The 22,076-nt window shown below is 38.0% G+C and overlaps 1 protein-coding gene across 1 annotated transcript; it reads left to right on the top strand.

The window, feature by feature from the left end:
• The first annotated feature begins 4,638 nt into the window (after positions 1 to 4,638).
• On the top strand, positions 4,639 to 6,037 carry LOC133808776 (zinc finger protein 7-like). Its single transcript, XM_062245894.1, has one exon. It carries the CDS (start codon positions 5,116 to 5,118, stop codon positions 5,827 to 5,829), a length of 714 nt encoding a protein of 237 aa, XP_062101878.1. The 5' UTR covers positions 4,639 to 5,115; the 3' UTR covers positions 5,830 to 6,037.
• The last annotated feature ends 16,039 nt before the right edge of the window (positions 6,038 to 22,076 follow it).

Genomic DNA, 22,076 nt, shown 5'->3' with positions numbered 1-22,076 from the left:
GTTGATACTCCTCAATTTCTGTTTTATTTGGAACTCAAAAAAAAGAAGATAGTTGATACTCCTTAATTTCTATTTTATTTGGAACTCAAAAAAAAAAAAAGAGATTGATTTTACAAGAGACCTATTGAGCATGTTTTTGGAGCACACAAAACAACAAAGAGTATGATACAGTTATCTGAGCAAGTTGGGTATGACTAAAATAAGAAAGACTTCTACATGAAGTAAAAAGCTTAGCCAGTTCGAAAAATGAAAGTTCAATGAAGACCTTGGGACACTAGATTTTCGAGAAGGGTGCTTGGCACATTACAACCATGAGCAAAAGCTCCTTTAGAGCATGTTCTCAAGATTTTCAAAAAGGAAGTGATCAAGGCAGAGTTCATTGCTGGATTATTTTTTATGAATAAAAAAAATAGAATTAAAAACGCAACAAGGTTTATTAATCAACATTTGTAAGTTTAAGAAACTTTGAATATTATTCTAAATATCCACTTTTTCATTTTGTATTTTAAATTTATTGTGGTTATAACAAAATAGTAAAATATCTCATTTATTATAAAACGTTAGGTTCAGCTCCATATTGAGGGAAGAAACATTTTGAATGCCAAAATATTTTAAATTATGTATCACAGATTAATAAAATACTCGAGAATATAGATTAATATTTTAGGTTGAACTACGTAAATCTCTTGTTTTCTTGATCATTCACAACTATAATAAAAAATAACCATCATATTTATATAAAATTATCGTTAGCATTTATGAGTGTCAACATTTTGGTGCTACAATGAAGACTATTCATCATGGTGGCCTTATCATCAACGATTTCAACATGTTAAGTTCTCACGCGGCAAAGCTCGTTTTGTGCCTCTGCTAGGGCATGTTTTACCTGCTCGACCCTAATGGGGTGTTTGGTATGGGGTTTGGATTTGGAGGAGTAGAGTTAGAGAGAGTTTAGATTAAGAGAATGTGAAATTCAAGTGTTTAGAGGAGTTAAGATTATCCTCAAATCAAGCTAAAAAATGAGACTCACTTAGAAACACAAATCCCCAAGTCATTAAAAATAAATTTACCAAACATGGGTTAGATTTGACATTCTCATTCCCACCAAACCAAACCCCCATACCAAACACCCCCATAGGTGGTGGCAGGATGCCTCAATGGGCAACATAGCCTCAAAAAAATGGGCTTGGGCCTAACCTAGTATTACACTACCATTTATGGAAGGGAAATTCACATATTTTTCTAAGATTAAATTTAAAAAAAAACTAAAAATATGGAATCTGTACAAAATTATAAAAATACGGAGTAACATAATTGTAAATATGGATTTTTTTTTTTTGTAAACAAAGTTTACAAATTTGTAACAATATAATTTTTTTTAACTAAAATTTACAAGTTTGTAAGCATATGTTGCAATTTTGTAAACATAATTTACGGACTAAATAAAAAATTGTAACAAGCAATTACAAAACTGTTATAAATTGCTATTTGGATTTTGTAATTTTTGTAAAATTTCGAACTTGTAAATGTTTTTAAAAAAATTTACAGTACTATATGTAATTTTTCCTTTATGGATTTAGATTGGGCTGAGCCCCACACGACATCTTAGGCCTAACTATTGGGCTTGAGGACACACGCCAAAACAGGTGCTCTTTTGATTCCACCGCTTGCTTCTTATAACATGGAGCACCAACTATGATAACTTTAATTGAAATACTTGGAATAATTTCATGAAATCATTTTTTTTTCGTTAAATATATCAAGAGATAAATAGGAGATTTTTTCTTCTTTCTAATTTGATTGTCGAAGTACTATTATTTTGCCCGAATTATAGGTTATTAAATATAGTGGAAGTATCATCTGGCATCTATTGAATTTAAGTTGAGCAACGAATTCTATTCTGAAGCTATGATTGAATTAGTTGATGGAGAAAACAGATCCTCACAATCATTCTTTTACTTCATAATAGTCTTGTTTGTGAGGCTTGCATGACAAACCTAATAGGAGGAAATGCAGCATCGTACATGAAAAAGGGAGCAAAATATGGGTGTAAACCATGATATTGAATAACAAAATAAACGTATTAATTGCACATGCAAGTGTTCTAACCAAGCCCCGGCACTCTGTCCCAGCCAGCCACTAAAGCCTCCATTATGCCATGTCCCATCCCATGTTTCTTGTCTTACACTAGAATATGGGTCTCTTCTACATATATTTATATATATATATATATTTTGTAAATTTATTTATTTATTTTAAACATATATATATATATATATATCAGAGTCGGGATATAGGAGGCAGCTCAGCTATACTCTTAGTATTGTTACCTCATATTGAGGTACGACTCTTTTGAATGATTTAAAATGCTTGTATATATGAATAATTACCTATATTTTTTCTTCCACTTCTTCGTATATTTGGCTATTCATATAAATATGGTCCTGAATGAAACACGTCTAGTTCATTCTAAACAAGTACTCTTTCATGTGCTATCCAAGGATTAGATTCTTCTTGTTTTTTGATGTTTTTGAAGTCAATCTAAAGTACCCCAATCTTGTGTACGAATTTGGCTCTTTTTCATTTTAATCAAATTAATTTCCCAGTTCTGATGAAGGAGTCAACATCCCAGATCGATGTAATAATAAGCTTAATATTCTAAGTTTCAACTTGAGGGAACAATAACAAAACAGTTTTTTTTCCATGGTATAATGTGCAGTTATTACATCAGAATAACACTAGTATATAAGTTATGGAAATAAACAGATTGGAAATCTTTTGCTTAATTGGGAATCAGGTCCATAAGATTTGAGTTGTGAAGAGTAATGACTAGTCTTTTTCTTGATGTACATCTCAAAAAACAAAGGATACCCTTTTCAAATTATTCCACTACATTATTGCAAGTTTAATTTGTGTATAAGAATATATCAGAATAAACCAGCCAAAAATAATGTTTATTATAACAATTCATGGATTCTTGAGTTTAATTCCATTACAGGAACTGTATATCTTATAAATAATTATTCCAATAATGTATGTGTGAGTACTCAACTGATGAGAACTACTTTAAAGCCAAGTCTTTTCAACAAGGTATGTTCTTTGTTATAGTTCTTGGAACTGATAAGTCTCTATCACTCTGTCTATAATGCTAAGATGAATAGCATATTTCCCAGCATCCATAATTGTTGCTCTTTTGCTTGGATCTTTATCAACAACATACTTTATTTGATGCTATACAAGATAAGACTGTGACTTGATTTGCCATGAATTTTTTAATATGCACATAGGGTTTTTAATAATACACTTTAAGTCTTTCATAAGAGAAGTTAAATGAGTTTACAAATAGAAAAGATTAGTATTAGTTCTACTTTAAATTATTATAAAACCTCAATGATTAAGACACTTCTCGGTGTTTTTCATAAAAGGCCATTGAGTTCACATTGGTTTTGTCTGTTTATTCATTCTCACTTTTCTTTTGGTACTGTTCTTGACTGTAATGGACACTATTAATAAGACAATATACAATCTTCAAGATCTGACTCATCAATGCATCACCACCAATTATTTTAATTCCATGAAGCTTCTGCACCACATCTACTGTGCTTTCATCACACTCAAATACCCTTATATGAGAGAGTTGTTTTATCATGATATTATTTTTAAATAATAAAATTTATAAATTATTATTACAAGCTAAATAAATAAATAAATATTAGAATAGCAAGATTCTGATTTCTGAGAATAATCACAAGTGGTTCTAAATGCACTTCTCCTACTGTACATTTACATAACCCACTGCATGTAGACACCCACAAAGATCCTTTTGTTTTGAAAGAAAAACACAACTATTGGCAAATACACTCCACCTCTTGCATTGCAATTTTTTTTATATATATATTTTTAATTATTTCATTATTTCTTTTCTCTTCACCATTATTATCAGTTATTGGGTCCTACAAAAACTCTTCAAACTGCATGATCATGTCCATGATAATTATGTTAAAAGAATTATATATATATTTAGTAGCATCCCCACTCACTCCACCACTTTCTTCATTGAAAGGCTTGTCGTTAACTCATTGAAGAGAGTTGTGCAATCCCTGTATGCTTTTGTGGGCCTTCTTCCTTTCATATATATGCTTTTTTTTAGATAAAGGCCAAAGGGTCATTTAAGAAGCAAATAATCTCCAACACCAGATAATAGCCATGAAATGTACATGAAAATGTGATAAACTGACTGACCTTTAAGTATCTGGAAAGTAAATTTAGTTGACTTTGGCTAAACAAAAAAGTTTGAATAGGTAGAAGAAAGGAAATGGAAGGTGCTTGGTTTATATACTATAAACTACTTTGAATAAGCAGGCTTTTGAGTCATGGCATTTTTCTTTTAGGGGAAATGAAAGGCACTGAAGTAATAGTAGAAGTACAAGTACTGTGACTAACAGTATTTCCCATGAACATGTGAAAAGGGGAAAAAAGTACTTTGAATTAACTTTCCACTGTCGTGTAGTACTTTTTATTTTGTTTTATTTTATTATTATGGGTGGTTTAGAACTGACATGGACTAGGAGTAGTACTAGTTGAGTTGAGAGAGCATCATTCAACACCCTATTAGCGAAGCAAGAAGGATCAAACAAATTTACCATGATTTGGCTCTTCGGAAAAGTAGTGCATAGTTAAACCACTTGTTATATTTATTACTCCATATCCAAAGAGAATCCTTACTATAAGTGATGCTGCAGCTGAGTCTGAGAGGTGTGAGGCAAAAGATGAGTCAGGAATCCAAAGATGACATAAGCCTCTCTGGTCTGCCCCCTCAAAATTGTCAAGCATCACTGGATGGGAACACCAAATTTTGAGATATATTTTAATATTAATATCTCTTCTGCCACAATCTGAACCCTCTTACATATTGTTATATATATACATATCTCTCTCTCACACTCACCCTCCTAACATTTACTTTTTTTTATTCAACCCCTTATTTAAGACCAACCGCCCACAATTCTTAATCCCCTTATCACATAAAAAAACAACTGATCACACACAAGCTAGCTAGACTCCATTAATATTCAGTTCCTTTTCTCAAAATCTTTTGTGTCTTTGTATATTGCAATGTTTTTCAAGGGTGAGAATCAAGATCAGGAGGAAGAAGCTGGAAATGAATTTTCAGCTGAGACAAATTACCACCAAGATGTGGAATCAAGAACAAGTACTGGAAGTGGTAGAGGAGGATCAGCAGAAAACGACAATAATCTTGGGGATTGGTTAAGCTTAGGAGGCCTCAACCAAAACCAATTATCGTTTTCAGCTGGAGACTTTGATCCTCAATCATCAGCATCATCAAAACCAGCAAGTACTACTAGTACAAATAACAAGGTTTTCTCTTGTAACTTTTGCATGAGAAAGTTCTATAGCTCACAGGCCTTGGGGGGTCACCAAAATGCTCACAAGAGAGAAAGAGGAGCAGCCAAGAGGTACCACTCTCATAGGATGATGATGACCACAATGGGGTTTAACCCCTTCAACCAAGGGACGCCTCGATCGCTTGGAGTCCAGCCCCACTCCCTGGTTCACAAGCCTAGTAGTAATAGTAGTAGAGAAGTAGGGTCTGCCATGGTTGCAAGATTTAGTGAAGCAGAAACTGGATTTGGGTCCGGGATGCCATGGACTACAGTTCCCTTTATGCTTGAAGAAACCATGGATTTAGTTTGGCCAGGAAGTTTTCGAGTGGGGAAGTTGCCAAAACCACTATCTGAAATACACCATCATAACAACAACAACAGTAGTAGTAATATGCTGGACTTAAATCTCAATCTTAGTCTTTGATTTTAGTTTTATCTTTTTTTTCTCCCTCTTTGTAATTTGATTTCAGTTTGAGTTGTTCTTCTCTGATGTTATGCCTAACTGATCTGTATTATACTTTGATATCCATCAGATTGGAATCTATAAATATATTAGAAGCTTAATCTTTGTTCTAGCCACCCAAAGAAGTGGAATAATTGAACAAGTAATACACCACTTCTTTCAGCCCCAACTTCTTCGTGTATTGATTTTAGTCAAAGTAAGTTATAAACAAAATAAAAATAAATTGTTTATGATACAAGGAGGCAGAGAGCTTTTAGAATGACTATATGTGTGTGTATATATGGTGTGTTTCCCATATTTACTTGTGGTTACATACATTTTTAGTAACGAAGAAGTTATTATATATATATGATTTTATTTTAATTTTGAAATTTAAAATTTTAGTTTTAAAAATAAAAATAAAATAACTGTACATTAAAATAGTAATTATGTGTTTGTAATCTCATAAAATTAGAAAACTAATACTAATCAATACAATATTTTTTTTAATAAAATAATAATTGTATTTACGATAATAATTCAAATGAAAAAAAATACAAAAATATAGCTGGTTCATTTTCATCTCAATAAAATTAAAATCTGTTTGCCGTTTTATAAGAATTGAGATTGACAATAGAAAGAACTACCTCATGACAATTAGACAAAAGAAAAAAAAACTTTAAAATAGAAAAAGAACACCTAAGAGCACTCTTAAAATATTGGAAGAGCTATAATACCTCCATTGGATGAGCTTTAGTATACCTCATGAATAGAAGCTTCTTCACAAATATTTTAATATTTTTTTTCTTTCTTTCACCATATATATATAACATTTCTATTATTCTCTCACTCTCTTTCTTATTTTTAGATATATATAAATATATATGCTTTTTTTTCATACATATAAATATATTATTTCTTTCTTTATATAAAAAGGCGCATTAAAAAATAATTTTTAATATATTATTATTTTTTTAATTTAATTTGATTACCAGTTATATATACTTTATCAAATACTAAGTGTAAGCAACATGCAATGTACCCTTGTTTAGTTTTATTTAAGAAATTTATTAATTATTTTCATTAAGTTGTTATGATTATCATATAAATTTTAAATAAATAAACGATATTATATATGAAAGAATGACATAAACATATTAAAAGAAAAATTAAACCAAAACATTATTTATAGTTTTTTTTAAAAAAAAATAATTAATATGATAACATTTTAGATCACAAACTACGTACAAAACATTTATGATATTATTCAAATCACACCTCAATGAATAGAGAAGAAGTGTGTTTATTATTGATAGATACTACAAGAAAAAAGATTCTCAGGAGCGACACTATTAGGGGAGACGGGTTGTTTATCACCTGTCGCCCCTAATAAATTTATATACCCCGATCCCATCGTATTCTCTGCCATTTATCTCTAAAACTCAAAAACAAAAAACCCGAAAATTTAATTTTCACTATCTCTCTCATTCCCTTACTTTTTATTGTCCCTTTCTTTCATTCTCTTCCTCACCTCCAATACCCCTTTCCCTCTCAGTATATTCCTCGCCTCGAAAACCCATTTCCCTCTATCTCCCGCACCGATTATACCATCTCCACCACGTCGTACCACCACCACCACCACATATGACTATTCAATGTGGCTATAAATTGAGAATTTTTCTAAGGCCCCAACAAGAACCACCTTTTTTGACTGTGTAACGTCTCAAATTCCTTAAAATGGCTTAGTGCCAAGATTAGGAGGTCAGAAGGGCAATAACTGATTTAATGCATTATTATGTGATTATATGCATGATTATGTGTGTTGTATTACTATATGACTATATTTGCATATATGTGGGTCATTTCTTATTAGAAGGGCATTTTCGTAATTTTGGCTCATTGATGGCGTATTTGTATATTTATGTGCATGTATGTAATATATGGGTGAGACCACATTAATATGTGGATATATTTGAGCTATTCGGCATGAGACGATCCTAGGAAACAAGTTAGCGGTTTAGTCATAACGGGGTTAATTATCGGGCTCGAGGTGAGCCTAGGGGTAATTTGGTACTTAGTACATTACCGGGATTGAGCTGGTAATGGGAAATGATTTGGTAATTATTTGAGGATATTAGGAGTAACGGGAATTGTGAAATGTTAATTATGATTAACGGGGTAGGTAACAAATGACCAAACTGCCCTTGTAAGACTTTGAGGAAGTAGGTTGGCCCTAGGGGCATTTTAGTCATTTTAGGCTAATAGATAGACTCAGCCAGGGGAAACCGTGGAATGAACCACTATTAAGCAGGGCACCTTCTTCTTCTTCTCTCTCTCTTTTGGTTTGATTGTTGAAGCTAAGTTAGAGGATTCAAGCTTGAGGTTTTAAGGCTTGGGGTTTAAGATTGAGTTGCAGCAGCTGGAAGGATTCAATTCCTAGTTGAGGTGAGGTTTACAACTCTGTTTTTTTATTGGTTTTAGTTGTGTTTGAACTTGAGAGTTTTCGATTGTGAATTGAGTATTTGGTGATGTTTTAAGTGTTATTAAGTTTGGGTTTTATTGCTGGATTGGTGATGATGTGGTTTTGAGGTTTGGTTTTTATATTGGGATTGTTTGGAAGTATTTTATGCTGAGTTTGAATTGAGGGAAATGCAGGGGAGCTAGGTTTGTGGGGTTAAGTCGCGGCTGAGTTCTTGGGCGCTGCGACCTGAGCGAACCCCCAGAGCCTTAATGAGGCTTTGTCTGCATAGCACGTTGCGACCCTCAAGGGCAAGTCATGGCCCGCCCTTGGCACCCAGACAGGGGGGCTGTCTATTTGGGAGGCACACCATGGCCCTTGGGGGCAGGTCGCGGCCCGCCTGTTCTTTTTGAGCCAATGTTAATTTTTAGAGCGGGTTTTCAAACATTAAGGCTCGGGATCGAATCTACTACCCAGTTTGGTAGAGTTCGAGGTCCCGGGGAATAGGACTTGGTCCGGGAACCTTTTATTACTCATTTTATTGATGGGATTTCATATTTGGTTATGATTAGGTTACTGCTAAGGACCAAGGTCAGGATCGTTCTCAAGGGTCATTCTTCACTTATTTTACGCTCGAGCCTGAGGTAAGAAAATTGCACCCATTATGTGACATACATGATTATTGATGAAGCATGTTGAGTGCTCTTTATATGAATATTTGTTGCATCATGAATGTTTGGTTGCATTGTTTACTTGAGAAACGCACTAACTTATCAGTCAGAAACGACAATAGTGCTGGGTGCTGGTCATGAAGCTCTGATTTATCAATTAGGAACGACAATAGTGTTGAGCACTAGTCGTATGACATTTACTTATGAGTCCAGAGCGACAATAACGTAATGAGCGCTGGTCGATATGATTAGATCTAATCAACAGAGCATTATATGCTCGTCCGACCCTATGGTCGAAGAAAACTAAAGCGATTGGCTAATATAGGGCTAGTTACTTAGAGCCAGGGCTAAAAGGCACATGTGACATGATGATCACATAGTTTAGGACACAGGTCCCTAGAATGACTTCACAGTCATCTATTCAAGGCACAGGTCCCCAGAATGACTTCACAATCATCTATTCAGGGCACATGACCCCAGAATGACTTCAAAGTCATCTATTCAGGGCACAGGACCCCAGGATGACCCATGATCATCTGATTAGGGCTGCGAGCCCTAGAATGATTTCATGATCATTTATTAATACTTATATGAATGTAGTAATAAGTTTTCTTGCTGAGCCTTGGCTCACAGGTGTTGTGTGGTGCAGGTAAAGGAAAAGAAAAGCTTACCCAGCCTTGAGTGGAGAGTTTAGGTGGCAACGTGTACATATGTGGCCGCTTGACCACCACGGCCAAGGTGTTTCAGGGGAACTAGGGTTTAACCCTATTTTTGTCGCTTAGGTTGGCGGATTGTAACTTTTGAATTGTAATGACCATTTTGGATTGTAAACAACTTTGTAAACACTATTATGGATCCCATGTACAATTTAACGTTTTTAATAAAATATCCATTCCTTTTGACCAAGATTTTAACCCTGGCCATTAATAATACTTAGATGCACGTTTATGGCCTAATGACTCGTTTAGTGAGTTAAGCACTATTTAAAATACAAGTGTAATGGTCTTGGTTAACCAGGGCCTTACAACTTTGTATCAGAGCGTGCCAAGGTTAAGGGTTCCTGTAGACTGGCTGGGCATGTACACTCGCCATTGAAGACAAGCTTGACTCATGGTTCGGTAACTATTTATTTGATTATGTGTTTAACTGCTTAAATAGAATATAAATTCTTTACCTGCATGCATGAGATATAGTGACAGGGCCTGGCCCTTGACTGCTGCATGATGAGCAAGAACGTGCTTATTAGCACTGTTATTACTAGAACATGCTTATTAGAATCGTTAATTGTTAATTGCTAAGTGTTAAATGCTAATTGTTATGTTTATGAATCGACATGCTTATTAGCATGATTGTTGAACGTGGGTGAGTTTCTGCTTGATCTTGGACCGTGAGGCGGCAAGAGGTTTAGTTATCACTACCTAACTGGCCGCATTGATTATTGCAACAAGGTATAAGTTGAAAGTATGATTCCAAGGCAGATAGAATCATTAGTTGGCCAGGAAGATCAAGGCCATAATGATAGACAGGGTTAGGATAATGACCAGGGTTAGACCCCTCAGCCAGCTCCTGAGAAATGGTAGCAGTTACTTGTTGATTTACAAGCCAGGGTATTGAGGCAGGAAGAAGAAATATGCCTCCTAAGACAACAATAGGTTCCTGCAGGGAACATTTTACCAGAGGCACCACCTATGACGGTGCCTACAGTTGAGCAGCCACCAGAGGTTAGGAATAAATGGGAACCTCTTTATGAAAGGTTCAGGAAACATCACCCTCCATTTTTTTAGGGTAATGCAGATCCGGCCAAGGCCGAGCAGTTGATTAGCATGGTCACCATTCTAGACTTTATGAGGGTGTCTGGTAATGAAAGGGTGGCTTGTGCTACATATATGTTTCGGGAGGATGCCCAAATTTGGTGGGAAGTGATATCCCAAACCAGAAATGTTAATGCCCTGAGTTGGGAAGAGTTTCAGACTCTGTTCAATGAAAAGTACTATAATGAAGTTATTAGGGCTGCAAAAGCTGAAGAGTTCATCAAGCTATTTCAGGGAAGTTTGTCAGTGACTGAATATGCTTTAAAGTTTGATAGATTGACAAAGTTTGCAGGGGAACTGGTGCCCACTGATGGGACCAGAAGGGAGAGGTTTCTCCAGAGGCTACATCCTAGGATAGCTTGTGATGTTCGTATTACCACTGTGTCAGGAGTGACTACTTATGCACAGGAGGTTGAGAAGGTGCTCACAACTGAGAGCGTAGAGAACAAGTTCTGGCAGTATAACACAACTAGAAGAGACATTAGGAGGGTGGAACCTCCATTTATGGGTTCAAATAGGGGTGGAGGCCCCAGTGATCATAAAAGGAAGGCTCCAGATGCCTTCCAAGCTCCAGGCACTGACAGAAGACCACGTGGTATTACAATGGGCTGCCAGGGCAGTAGTGAGGTCTGGAGGACTTTTCCTGAGTGCCTTAGATACAAGAGGCGCAATTTAGGGGAGTGTCTAGCAAGAGCCTACTTTTTATGCGGGGTAGTGGGACACTTGAGGAAAGATTGCCCGAGGGCAAGAAAGGAAGAGCCAAGAAAGGCAGACAACTCGGCCCCAGCTCGAGTGTTCCCATTGACTCAAGCAGAAGTTGAGATTTGTCCCTCAGTAGTTACAGGTTAGATTTTTAGTGTTGGAACCCCTTATATTGTTTTGATTGATTTTGGTGCTACACATTCTTTTGTTGCTAGTAGAATTATTCATAGACTGTGTAGACCATGTGATTATTATGTTGTGGGGTTTGGGACCTTATTACCCACTAGGTAGTTAGTAGTATCCAGGAGATAGATCAGATCATTGCCAGTGACAGTGGTGGGCAGCGAGTTATCAGTTGATTTGATAGAATTAGTTATGACCGACTTTGACATGATTCTGGGTATGGAATGGTTTGTGAAGTATGGGGAAACCATAGATTGTAGAAGGAAAATGGTAACCTTTGAGCCTGAAGGTGAGGATCCTTTTGTGTTTGTTGGCACTGTGCATGGACCCCTTATACCTATGATATTCTTTTTGAGGGCTAGAGATTTATTGCAAGGTGGTTGCATAGGATTCTTAGCTAGTGTGGTTGATACCACTCAGGTCATGGCAGTGGGACCAGAGGAGACCAGATTAGTCTGTGAGTTTCTGGATGTGTTTCTAGAAGATTTAACAGGGTTGCCACCACACAGAGAGATTTAATTTGTGATCGAACTGGCACCAGGGATGGAGCCAGTGTCGAGGGCACCTTATAGAATGGCCCCCCTTACAGAATGGCCCCAGCTGAATTAAAAGAACTGAAGGTATAGCTACAGGAGCTGTTAGACTTGGGTTTTATTAGACCTACTTTCTCGCTGTGGGGTGCACCAATTCTATTTGTGAAGAAGAAAGATGGTTCTCTGAGGATGTGTATTGATTACAAAGAACTGAATAAGTTAACAATTAAGAACAAGTATCCTCTGCCAAGGATATATGATCTGTTTGACCAGTTACAGGGTAAAAGGGTATTCTCAAAGAAAGACATTCGATCTGGTCATCATCAATTGAGCGTCAAGAAGGGAGATATACCGAAAACTGCTTCTCATACCAGATATAAGCATTATGAGTTCTTAGTCATGTCTTTTGCGTTGACTAATGCCCCAGCTGATTTTATGGATTTGATGAACAGAGTGTTCAAGGATTATTTGGAACAGTTTGTGATCATCTTCATCGATGATATTCTGGTTTATTCTCAGTCAGAGTCAGAACATGAGTAGCATCTGAGGTTGGTTCTACAAAGACTGAGGGAACACAGATTGTTTGCAAAGTTCAAGAAGTGTGAATTCTGGTTATCTTAGGTAACTTTCCTTGGTCATATTATCAATAAGGAGGGGATCAAGGTTGTCCCAACCAAGATTGAGGCGGTCAGAGATTGGCCAAGGCCAAAGAATGGTTCAGAGGTTAGGAGCTTCCTTGGGTTGGCAGTTTATTACAGGTGTTTCGTGGAAGGATTCTCAAAGATTGCCACTTCATTGACTGAAATGACACGCAAGAATCAGAAGTTTGTGTGGTCAGATAAGTGTGAGAACAACTTCCAGGAATTGAAGCAGAGGTTGATCACAGCACCAGTTTTGAGTCTCCCAACAGATCAGAAGAAGTTTGTGATATACTGTGATGCCTCACGTCAAGGTTTAGGTTGTGTTCTTATGCAGTCAGGGAAGGTGATTGCTTATGCCTCACGCCAGTTGAAAGAGTATTTATAGAGATACCCTACTCATGATTTAGAGTTGGCAGCATTGGTCTTTGCATTAAAGGTATGGAGACATTACCTTTATGGGGAGAAGTGTGAGATTTACACTGACCACAAAAGCCTGAAGTACTTTTTCACACAAAAATATCTGAACATGAGACAAAGGCATTGGCTGGAGTTAGAGAAGGATTATGACTGTGAGATCCTGTATCACCCAGGAAAGGCCAACGTGGTAGCAGATGACTTAAGCTGGAAGGGTCCTGGATATGTTTTTAATGTGAGACTGATATCCAGAGAGTTAGTAGAGGATATGACCAGAGCTGGCATAGAGTTGCTGGTAGGCCAGTTGGCCAATATTACGTTACAGTCTATGCTGTTGTAAAGGTTAAAGGAAGGTCAGTTGGGTGATCCACAGCTGACCAAGATCAGAGAGGACGTCCTAGCTGGAGTATCCAGGGACTATACAGTGTCATATTTGGGGTTGTTAAGATACAAGGGTTGGATATGTATTCCGATGGACGCTGCTATGAGACGGGAGATTCTGGATGAATCTCATGCTACTCCTTACTCTTTGCATCCAGGCACCACGAAGATGTATCTGGATGTGAGATCGTTGTATTGGTGGCCTGGGATGAAGATGTATGTGAAAGAGTATGTGGCTATGTGCTTGACATGTCAACAGATCAAGGCTGAGCATCAGAGACCAGCAGGGCTATTACAGCCTCTGGACATCCCATAGTGGAAATGGGAGGACATCACGATGGATTTCGTGGCGGGGTTACCTAATACTGTGGGTCAACATGATTCGGTGTGGGTTATCGTGGATCGATACACCAAGTCAGCTCACTTCTTACCAGTGAGGACAACTTATATAAGTGACCAGTACGCAGATCTCTATGTAAAAGAGATTGTGCACCTTCATGGGGCCCCGAGGTCGATTGTGTCAGATTAGGACCCCACATTCACTTCTAAGTTCTGGGGAAGTTTGCAGAGGGCCATGGGTATACAGTTGAAGTTCAGTATTGCTTATTATCCTTAGACAGATGGACAATCTGAAAGGATCATCCAGATATTAGAGGACATGCTGCGAGCATGTGTGCTGGACTTTGGTGGGTCCTGGAGTAAGTATTTGCCTTTGATAGAGTTTTCCTACAACAACAGCTATCAGTCAACCATTGGGGTGGCTCCTTATGAGATGTTGTATGGTAGGAAATGCAGGTCTCCCATTCATTGGGATGAGACAGGAGAAATGAGATACTTGGGTCCTGAGGCAGGTCAGAGGACCAATGAGACCATTGAGAAGATCAGAGCTCAAATGCTTGCTTCTCAAAATAGGCAGAAAAGTTATTCTGATCCCAAACGTAGGAACGTGGAGTTCCAAATGGGAGACTATGTCTTCCTTAAAGTCTCGCCATGGAAAGGGGTGAGAAGATTTGGGAAGAAGGGCATGTTAAGTCCTAGATTCGTAGGTCCATTTGAGATCCTGGAGAGGATTGTCAGCCGTGCATAATGTATTTCATGTTTCAGCTCTTCGGAGGTATGTATCAGATGTGACTCATGTTTTGAGTTACGAGGATCTGGAGTTTGAGGCAGATCTCTCCTACGAGGAACAGCCAGTCCAGATACTAGACAGAAATGACAAAATCCTGAGGAATAAAACTTTACCTTTGGTTAAAGTATTATGGAGGAACACCAAGGTCGAGGAAGCGACCTGGGAGTTGGAGTCAGATATGCAGAGTCAGTATCCCGAGCTGTTTAGGTAAAATTTAGAGGACGAAATTTCTGTAAGGAGAGGATAGTTGTAACGTCCTAAATTCCTTAAAATGGCTTAGTACCTGGATTAGGAGACCAGGAGGGCAATAACTGATTTCATGCATTATTATGTGATTATATGCATGATTATGTGTGGTGTATTACTATATGACTGTATTTTCATATATATGGGCAATTTCTTATAAGAAGGGCATTTTCATAATTTTGGCCTGTTAAGGGCGTATTTGTATATTGATGTGCATGTATGTGATATATGGGTGAGACCACATTATTATGTTGATATATTTAAGCTATTCGGCATGAGATGATCCTAGGAAGCAAGTTAGCGGTTTAGTCATAACGAGGTTAATTACCGGGCTCGGGGTGAGCCTAGGGGTAATTTGGTACTTAGTACATTACTGGGATTGAGCGGATAATGGGAAATGATTTGGTAATTATTTGAGGATATTGGGAGTAACGGGAACTTGTGAGATGTTAATTATGATTAACGGGGTAGGTGACAAATGACCAAACTGCCCTTGTAAGACTTTGAGGAAGTAGGTTGGCCCTAGGGGCATTTTAGTCATTTTAGGCTAATAGATAGACTGAGCTAGGGGAAACTGTGGAATGAACCACAGAATACAAGACACCTTCTTCTTCTCTCTCTCTCTCCGTCATACTCTCTCTCTCTTTCGGTTTGATTGTTGAAGCTAAGTTAGAGGATTCGGGCTTGAGGTTTTAAGGCTTAGGGTTTAAGATTGAGTTGCAGTAGCTGGAAGGATTCAATTCCTAGTTGAGGTTAGGTTTACAACTCTGTTTTTGATTGGTTTTAGTTGTATTTGAACTTGAGATTTTTAGATTGTGAATTGAGTATTTGGTGATATTTTAAGTGTTATTAAGTTTGGGTTTTATTGCTAGATTGGTGATGATGTGGTTTTGAGGTTTGGTTTTGATATTGGGATTTTTTGGAAGTATTTTATGTTGAGTTTGAATTGAGGGAAATGCAGGGGTGCTAGGTTCGCGGGGTTAAGCCGCAGCTGAGTTCTTGGGCATTCGACCTGAGCGAACCCTAAAGCCTTGATGAGGCTTTATCTGCATAGCGCACCGCGACCCTCAAGGGAAAATCGCGGCCCGCCCCTTGCACCCAGATAGGGGGGCTGTCTATCTGGGAGGCACGCCGCGACCCTTGGGGGCAGGTCTCGGCTCGCCTGTTCTTTTTGAGCCAATGTTAATTTTTAGAGTGGGTTTTCAAACATTAAGGCTCGAGATCGAATCTACTACCTGATTTGGTAGAGTTCGAGGTGCAGGAGGCTAGCACTTGGCCCAGGAACCTTTTATTACTCATATTGTTGATGGGATTTCATATTTGGTTATGAATAGGTTACCACTAAGGGCCAAGGTCAGGATCGTTCTCAAGGGTCGTTCTTCACTTATTTTATGCTCGAGCTTGAGGTAAGAAAATTGCACCCATTATGTGACATACATGATTATTGATGAAGCATGTTGAGTGCTCTTTATATGAATATTTTTTGCATCATGAATGTTTGGTTGCATTGTTTACTTGAGAAACGCACTGACTTATCAGTCAGAAATGACAATAGTTCTGGGTGCTGGTCGTGAAGCTCTGACATATCAGTTAGGAACGACAATAGTGTTGAGCACTGGTCGTATGACATTGACTTATGAGTCCAGAGCGGCGATAGCGCAATGAGCACTGGTGAATATGATTAGATTTAATCTACAGAGCATTATATGCTTGTCTGACCCTATGGTCAAAGAAAACTAAAACGCTTTGCTAGTCTATGGATAGTTACTCAGAGTCAAGGCTAAAAGGCCCATGTTACTTGATGGTCAAATGGCTTAGGGCACATGTCCCCAGAATGACTTCACAATCATCTATTCATGGCACAAGACCCCAGAATGACTTCAAAGTCATCTATTCAGGGCACAGGACCCCAGGATGACCCATGGTCATCTGATTAGGGTTGCGAGCGCCAGAATGATTTTGGATCATTTATTAATACTTATATGCATGCAGTAATAAGTTTTCTTGCTGAGCCTTGGCTCACGGGTGTTGTGTGGTGCAGGTAAAGGAAAAGAAAAACTTACCTAGCCTTGAGTGGAGAGCTTAGGTGGCGACGTGTACACATGCAGCCGCTTGACCACCACAGCCAAGGTGTTTCAGGGGAACTAGGGTTTAACCCTATTTTTGCCGCTTAGGTCGGCGGATTGTAATTTTTGAATTGTAATGACCATTTTGGATTGTAAACAACTTTGTAAATATTATTATGGGATCTCATGTACAGTTTAACATTTTTAATAAAATATCCATTCCTTTTGACCGAGATTTTAACCCTGGCCATTAATAATACTCAGATGCATGTTTATGGTTGAATGACTCGTTTAGCGAGTTAAGCACTATTTAAAATACAAGTGTAATGTTCTGGGTTACCCAGAGCGTTACAGACAGTATCTTTCTTCTCAAGCTCATTATCAAAACAAAAATTATCATTTTTCTACTATTATCTATTTTTAGGATTGGGTATTCATTTGTTTAGTTTTAATTATTCTTTTGTCGGTAAACAAATGAAACTCTCTTGGTTTTCTGTTTACATATATATCTTTCCATTCGTATGTTTATTTTTTAATGAGTTGGATTTGATAATCGCTAGCTATATGACAAAAAAAGGGAAATGTTATAATCGATGAGGGAGAGAGAGAGGGCTCTCGGAGCACGGGCTCGCGGGGCTGTGAGCTCACTTGGCTTGGGAGAATAGAGGTGGGGTAAGGTGGGGTTCTGTAATGCCTTGGTTACGCCAAGACCGCTACTGTGATTTTTAAACAATGCTTAACTCACTAAACGAGTCCTTTGGTTATAAACGTGCATCTAGGTGTCATTAATAGGCCACGGTGAAAATCTTAGTCAAAAGGAATTGATATATTTTATTTAAAACATTAAAATGTACATGGGCCCATAAAAGTGTTTGCAAAGTTATTGACAATCCAAAATGGTCATTACAGTATAAAAATTACAACCTGCCGACCTAAGCGGCAAAATAGGGCTAACCCCTAGTTCCTCTGAGAAACACATTGGCTGTGGTGGTCAAGCGGCCCCATATGTATACATCGACACCTAAGCTCTCCACTCAAAGTAGGGTGAGCTTTTCTTTCCATTTACCTGCACGACATAGCACCTGTGAGCCAAGGCTCAGCAAGAAAACTTATTACTGCATGTATGTAATATCAATAAATTATTTTGGTAATCATTATGGGGCTTGCAGCCCTAATCAGACAGTGAGTCACACTTTAGGGCTTCGCACCCTAATTAGATAGATGACTAATAAGTCTATCTCTGGGAATCTGCTCCCTGAATAGATGACTAATAAGTCTATCTCTATAGCTCTGCACCCTAAGCCATGTGACGTTTCAGTCACCTAAGCCTTTTGGCCCTAACTCTAATAAACTAGCCTTTAGACTAGACAAACGCTTTTAGTTTTCTTCGAACTTGGGGTCGGTCAAGCATTTCATGCTCATGTTGATTAGATCTAATCATTTCGGCCTGTGTTAAACACATTAATGACATTCTTGACTCTTAAGCCAATACCATATGACCAGTGCTCAGTATCACCGCTGAACTTGACAGATAAGTCACAGCTTCACAATCAATACTAAACACCATTTTCGTTCCCTTACTAATAAGTAATTTCCATACACGGATAAGCAAAGCTGCTATGCATTTACTATGAAATCAATGTCGATATGTAGAGCACTCAACATGCTTCATCAATAACCATGCATGTCACATACTGGGTGCAGTTTTCTTACCTCTAGTTCGAGCGAGAAATAATAAAAGAATGATCGGTCCTTAAGTCCCTTAACGGTCACCTAGTCATAACCAAATATGGAATTCCATTGATAAAAATAAATAATAAAAGGTTCATGGTCTAAAACTGTGACAGACAGAATCCCATGATCCGCAGGGGGAAAGACTGGGTAAAAGCTGTGCAATCCCACATCGCCTGGGGAAGGTCAAGTGTGATGATTTTAAGACTGTGTAGGTATGGGACTACACAGTTGAAGATGGCTTAAATGGATTGATGGGTACTACCTATGCCAACAAGATGCATCTTATTTTCGTAGCCCATCACTTGAGAACTCCAAAGTTAAGCATGCTTGACCTGGCATAGTCTCATGATGGGTGACCTCCTGGGAAGTTTTCCCAGGAAGCATGCGAGTGAGGACAAAGCACGCTGGAAAGACTCGTGTTGGTTTGCAGGGAAAGTCGTCATTCCAGGAAGCAGCCATAGTGACGTGGGGAATTACAAAAACCTCACTCCCGGGACCTTGAATCCTACTAAAACGGTTATTAGATTCGATCCTGAACCTTAAGAAATGAAACCCCAAGCCTAAACCCTTGAAAAATCCCTATTGGTATAGAAGGAAGGGGCGGACCGCGACTTGACCTAGTGGGTCACAGCGCGCCCCCAAGACAGAGAGCATCTGTCTAGGTACCAGGGGCGGGCCACGACTTGGCCTAGTGGGTCATGGCGCGCCTGCTTAACAGAGCCCAAGGGAGGCTCTGGAATGGGTCCAGGTCGCAACTTGCATGAACTCGATCGCGACTTGACCCAGCGAACCCAGCTCCTCTGCCTATTTTCTCAATTCAAACAAGCCAAAACCTTCACTAATTAAATTCCAAAATCTCAACCAAACATCAACACAACATATCCATCATTCAACCAACAAAACCTAAGCTTTATAACACTTAAAACCTCATCAAATTCCCAACTACACAATCCAAAATATCAACTATAAACCAACTGAAAAACATAGCAAAAACCATAAACTATGGCTAGAATCTTACCTTAAACACAAGTTTGAATCCCCTTCAATGGCTGATCACTAGCCTAAACCCTCAAGCTTTAATTCCCAAGCTTGGATCCTCAAGTTAAGCTTCAAAATTCCAAAGGAAAAGAGAGAAAGAGAGATGATCGAGAGTTGGGAGAAAGGTACTCTGTTTTGGCTGCCTAAACCTTCTACAACCAGCCATCTAACTTAAGCATATCCCATGGTCAAAAGACCAAAATGCCCCTAAGCCCAATTAATTCCTATACATCCATCCAAGGGAAAAACAGTCATTTCCCACTTATCTCGCTAATTATAACTAACGTCCTCCATTTCCCGTTATTCCCAATATTCTTAAATAATAATTAAATCATATCCCATTACCCATTCATTCCCAGTAATGTACTAAGAATCAAATTACCTCCAAACTTACCCCGAGCATGGAAAATTACCTCGTTATGACCATACCGCCAATTTGCATTCTAGGACCGTCTCATGTTGAATAGCTCGAACGTATCCACATTATAATGTTGTCTCATCCATAAATCACCAACATGCACATAAATATACATATATGCTCTTAACATATCAAAATTACAAAAATGCCCTTCTAATAATAAGTGGACCCACATGCATTCAATTATCATCATATAATAATATACTCTCACATAAACATGCATATAATCACATAATTGCACAATAAATCAGTTATGGCCCTCCTGACCCCCTAATCCAAGCATTAAACCATATTAGGGAATTTGGGACATTACAGGTTCAGTCACCATGTTGGGTCAAATGGTAAGCACTAGCTTACTCAACTTTTTTTATGTTTTTTATTTGGGGGTAAAGTTAGATGGTTTGAGGTTTATTACGCAGAGAAAGAAATTGAAATTTGTATATTATTAATCTTATGAAGTACAAGAGGGGTGGCCTATATATAGGCAAATGAGTCAGAGGTAAAAACAATACAAGAAAAATAAAGTCATAAACAACCTAACTGAGTTAATTAGAAATGCACTATATCGATAAATAAATTAGGTAAAAGAAAAAAGAAAATCTAACTAAGTCTAATACTCCCCCTTCAAGATGGACTGTGGATATCACACAAAGTCATCTTGGAAATAAGAGGGAGAGTAGTGGATGGAAGAGCTTTGGTGAAGACATCTGTTAGTTGAACCTTGTTGCTGACTAGAATGAGATGAATGATAGCATATTTGATTTTATCTCTTAAAAAATGGCAAACTAGTTCGATGTGTTTGGTACACTCATGGAATGTAGGGTTGTTGGCAATGTGCATTGCTGATTTATTGTCACATTAGGTGAATGATGGTGAGTGTTGTGGTATGTGAAGATCATGTAAAAGGTATTGGAGCCATGCCAACTCACTTCCTATAGCTGCTAGTGCCCGATATTCGGCTTCAGTGGAGCTTCTTGAGATAGTTGGTTGCTTTTTGGATTGCCAGGAAATTAAGCAGTCACCAAAGAAGACGTAGAAACCTGTTGTGGATTGTCGTGTGGTAGACCAGAAAGCCCAATTAGAATCTGAGAAGGCTTTCAGTTGTAGTGAAGATGTGTTAGGAAAGAACAAACCTTGGCCAAGCTTAGCTTTGAGGTAGCGAAGTAAGTGATGAACAACTTGCATGTGGGGTATTTTTGGCTGAGACATAAATTGGCTAAGAAGTTGGACTGAGTATGATATTTCTGGTATAGAAGTCTACCAATGAGTCGTCTATATTGGGATGGATCAAGAAGGTCATCTCCATCTGTAGAGTTCAGTTTAGTGTGATGGTCCATAGGTGTTATGGCATGTTTACAACCAAGATAGTTTGTGTCTTGCAAAAGTTGGAGAGTGTAATGGTGCTGAGATAGAGAAAGGCCAGCAGTAGAATGTGCCATCTCAAACCCAAGGAAATACTTCAAGGGTCCTAAAGTTTCAAGCTTGAAACTATTATTGAGAGCTTGTTGTAGTTGTTGTAAGGAGAGAAGATTGGGACTTGCTATAGATAACTCCATTTTAGTGTTGTATTAGGATGTGTTTTTGTGGAAATCTTGAGTATTTTTGTTTGTTTTGTTCAAGATTCTTGTGTTTGTCTGTAACGACCCACAATTGCTAATAAGGCTTAAGGGCCTTGATTAGTGTGCTAGGGGGGCATAATTGGTATATATTTGAATGCATGATTATGTGGCATGCATGATTATATGGATATGATTAAATGCATGTTTATGAGTATTAAATATGTTGTTTTTCTTATAAGGGCATG

This window comes from Humulus lupulus, chromosome 1 (assembly GCF_963169125.1).
Source record: "Humulus lupulus chromosome 1, drHumLupu1.1, whole genome shotgun sequence".
Classification (NCBI taxonomy): Eukaryota; Viridiplantae; Streptophyta; class Magnoliopsida; order Rosales; family Cannabaceae; genus Humulus; species Humulus lupulus.
Note: the sequence above shows the minus strand (reverse complement) of the source record. Positions and strands in the feature narration are given on the sequence as shown.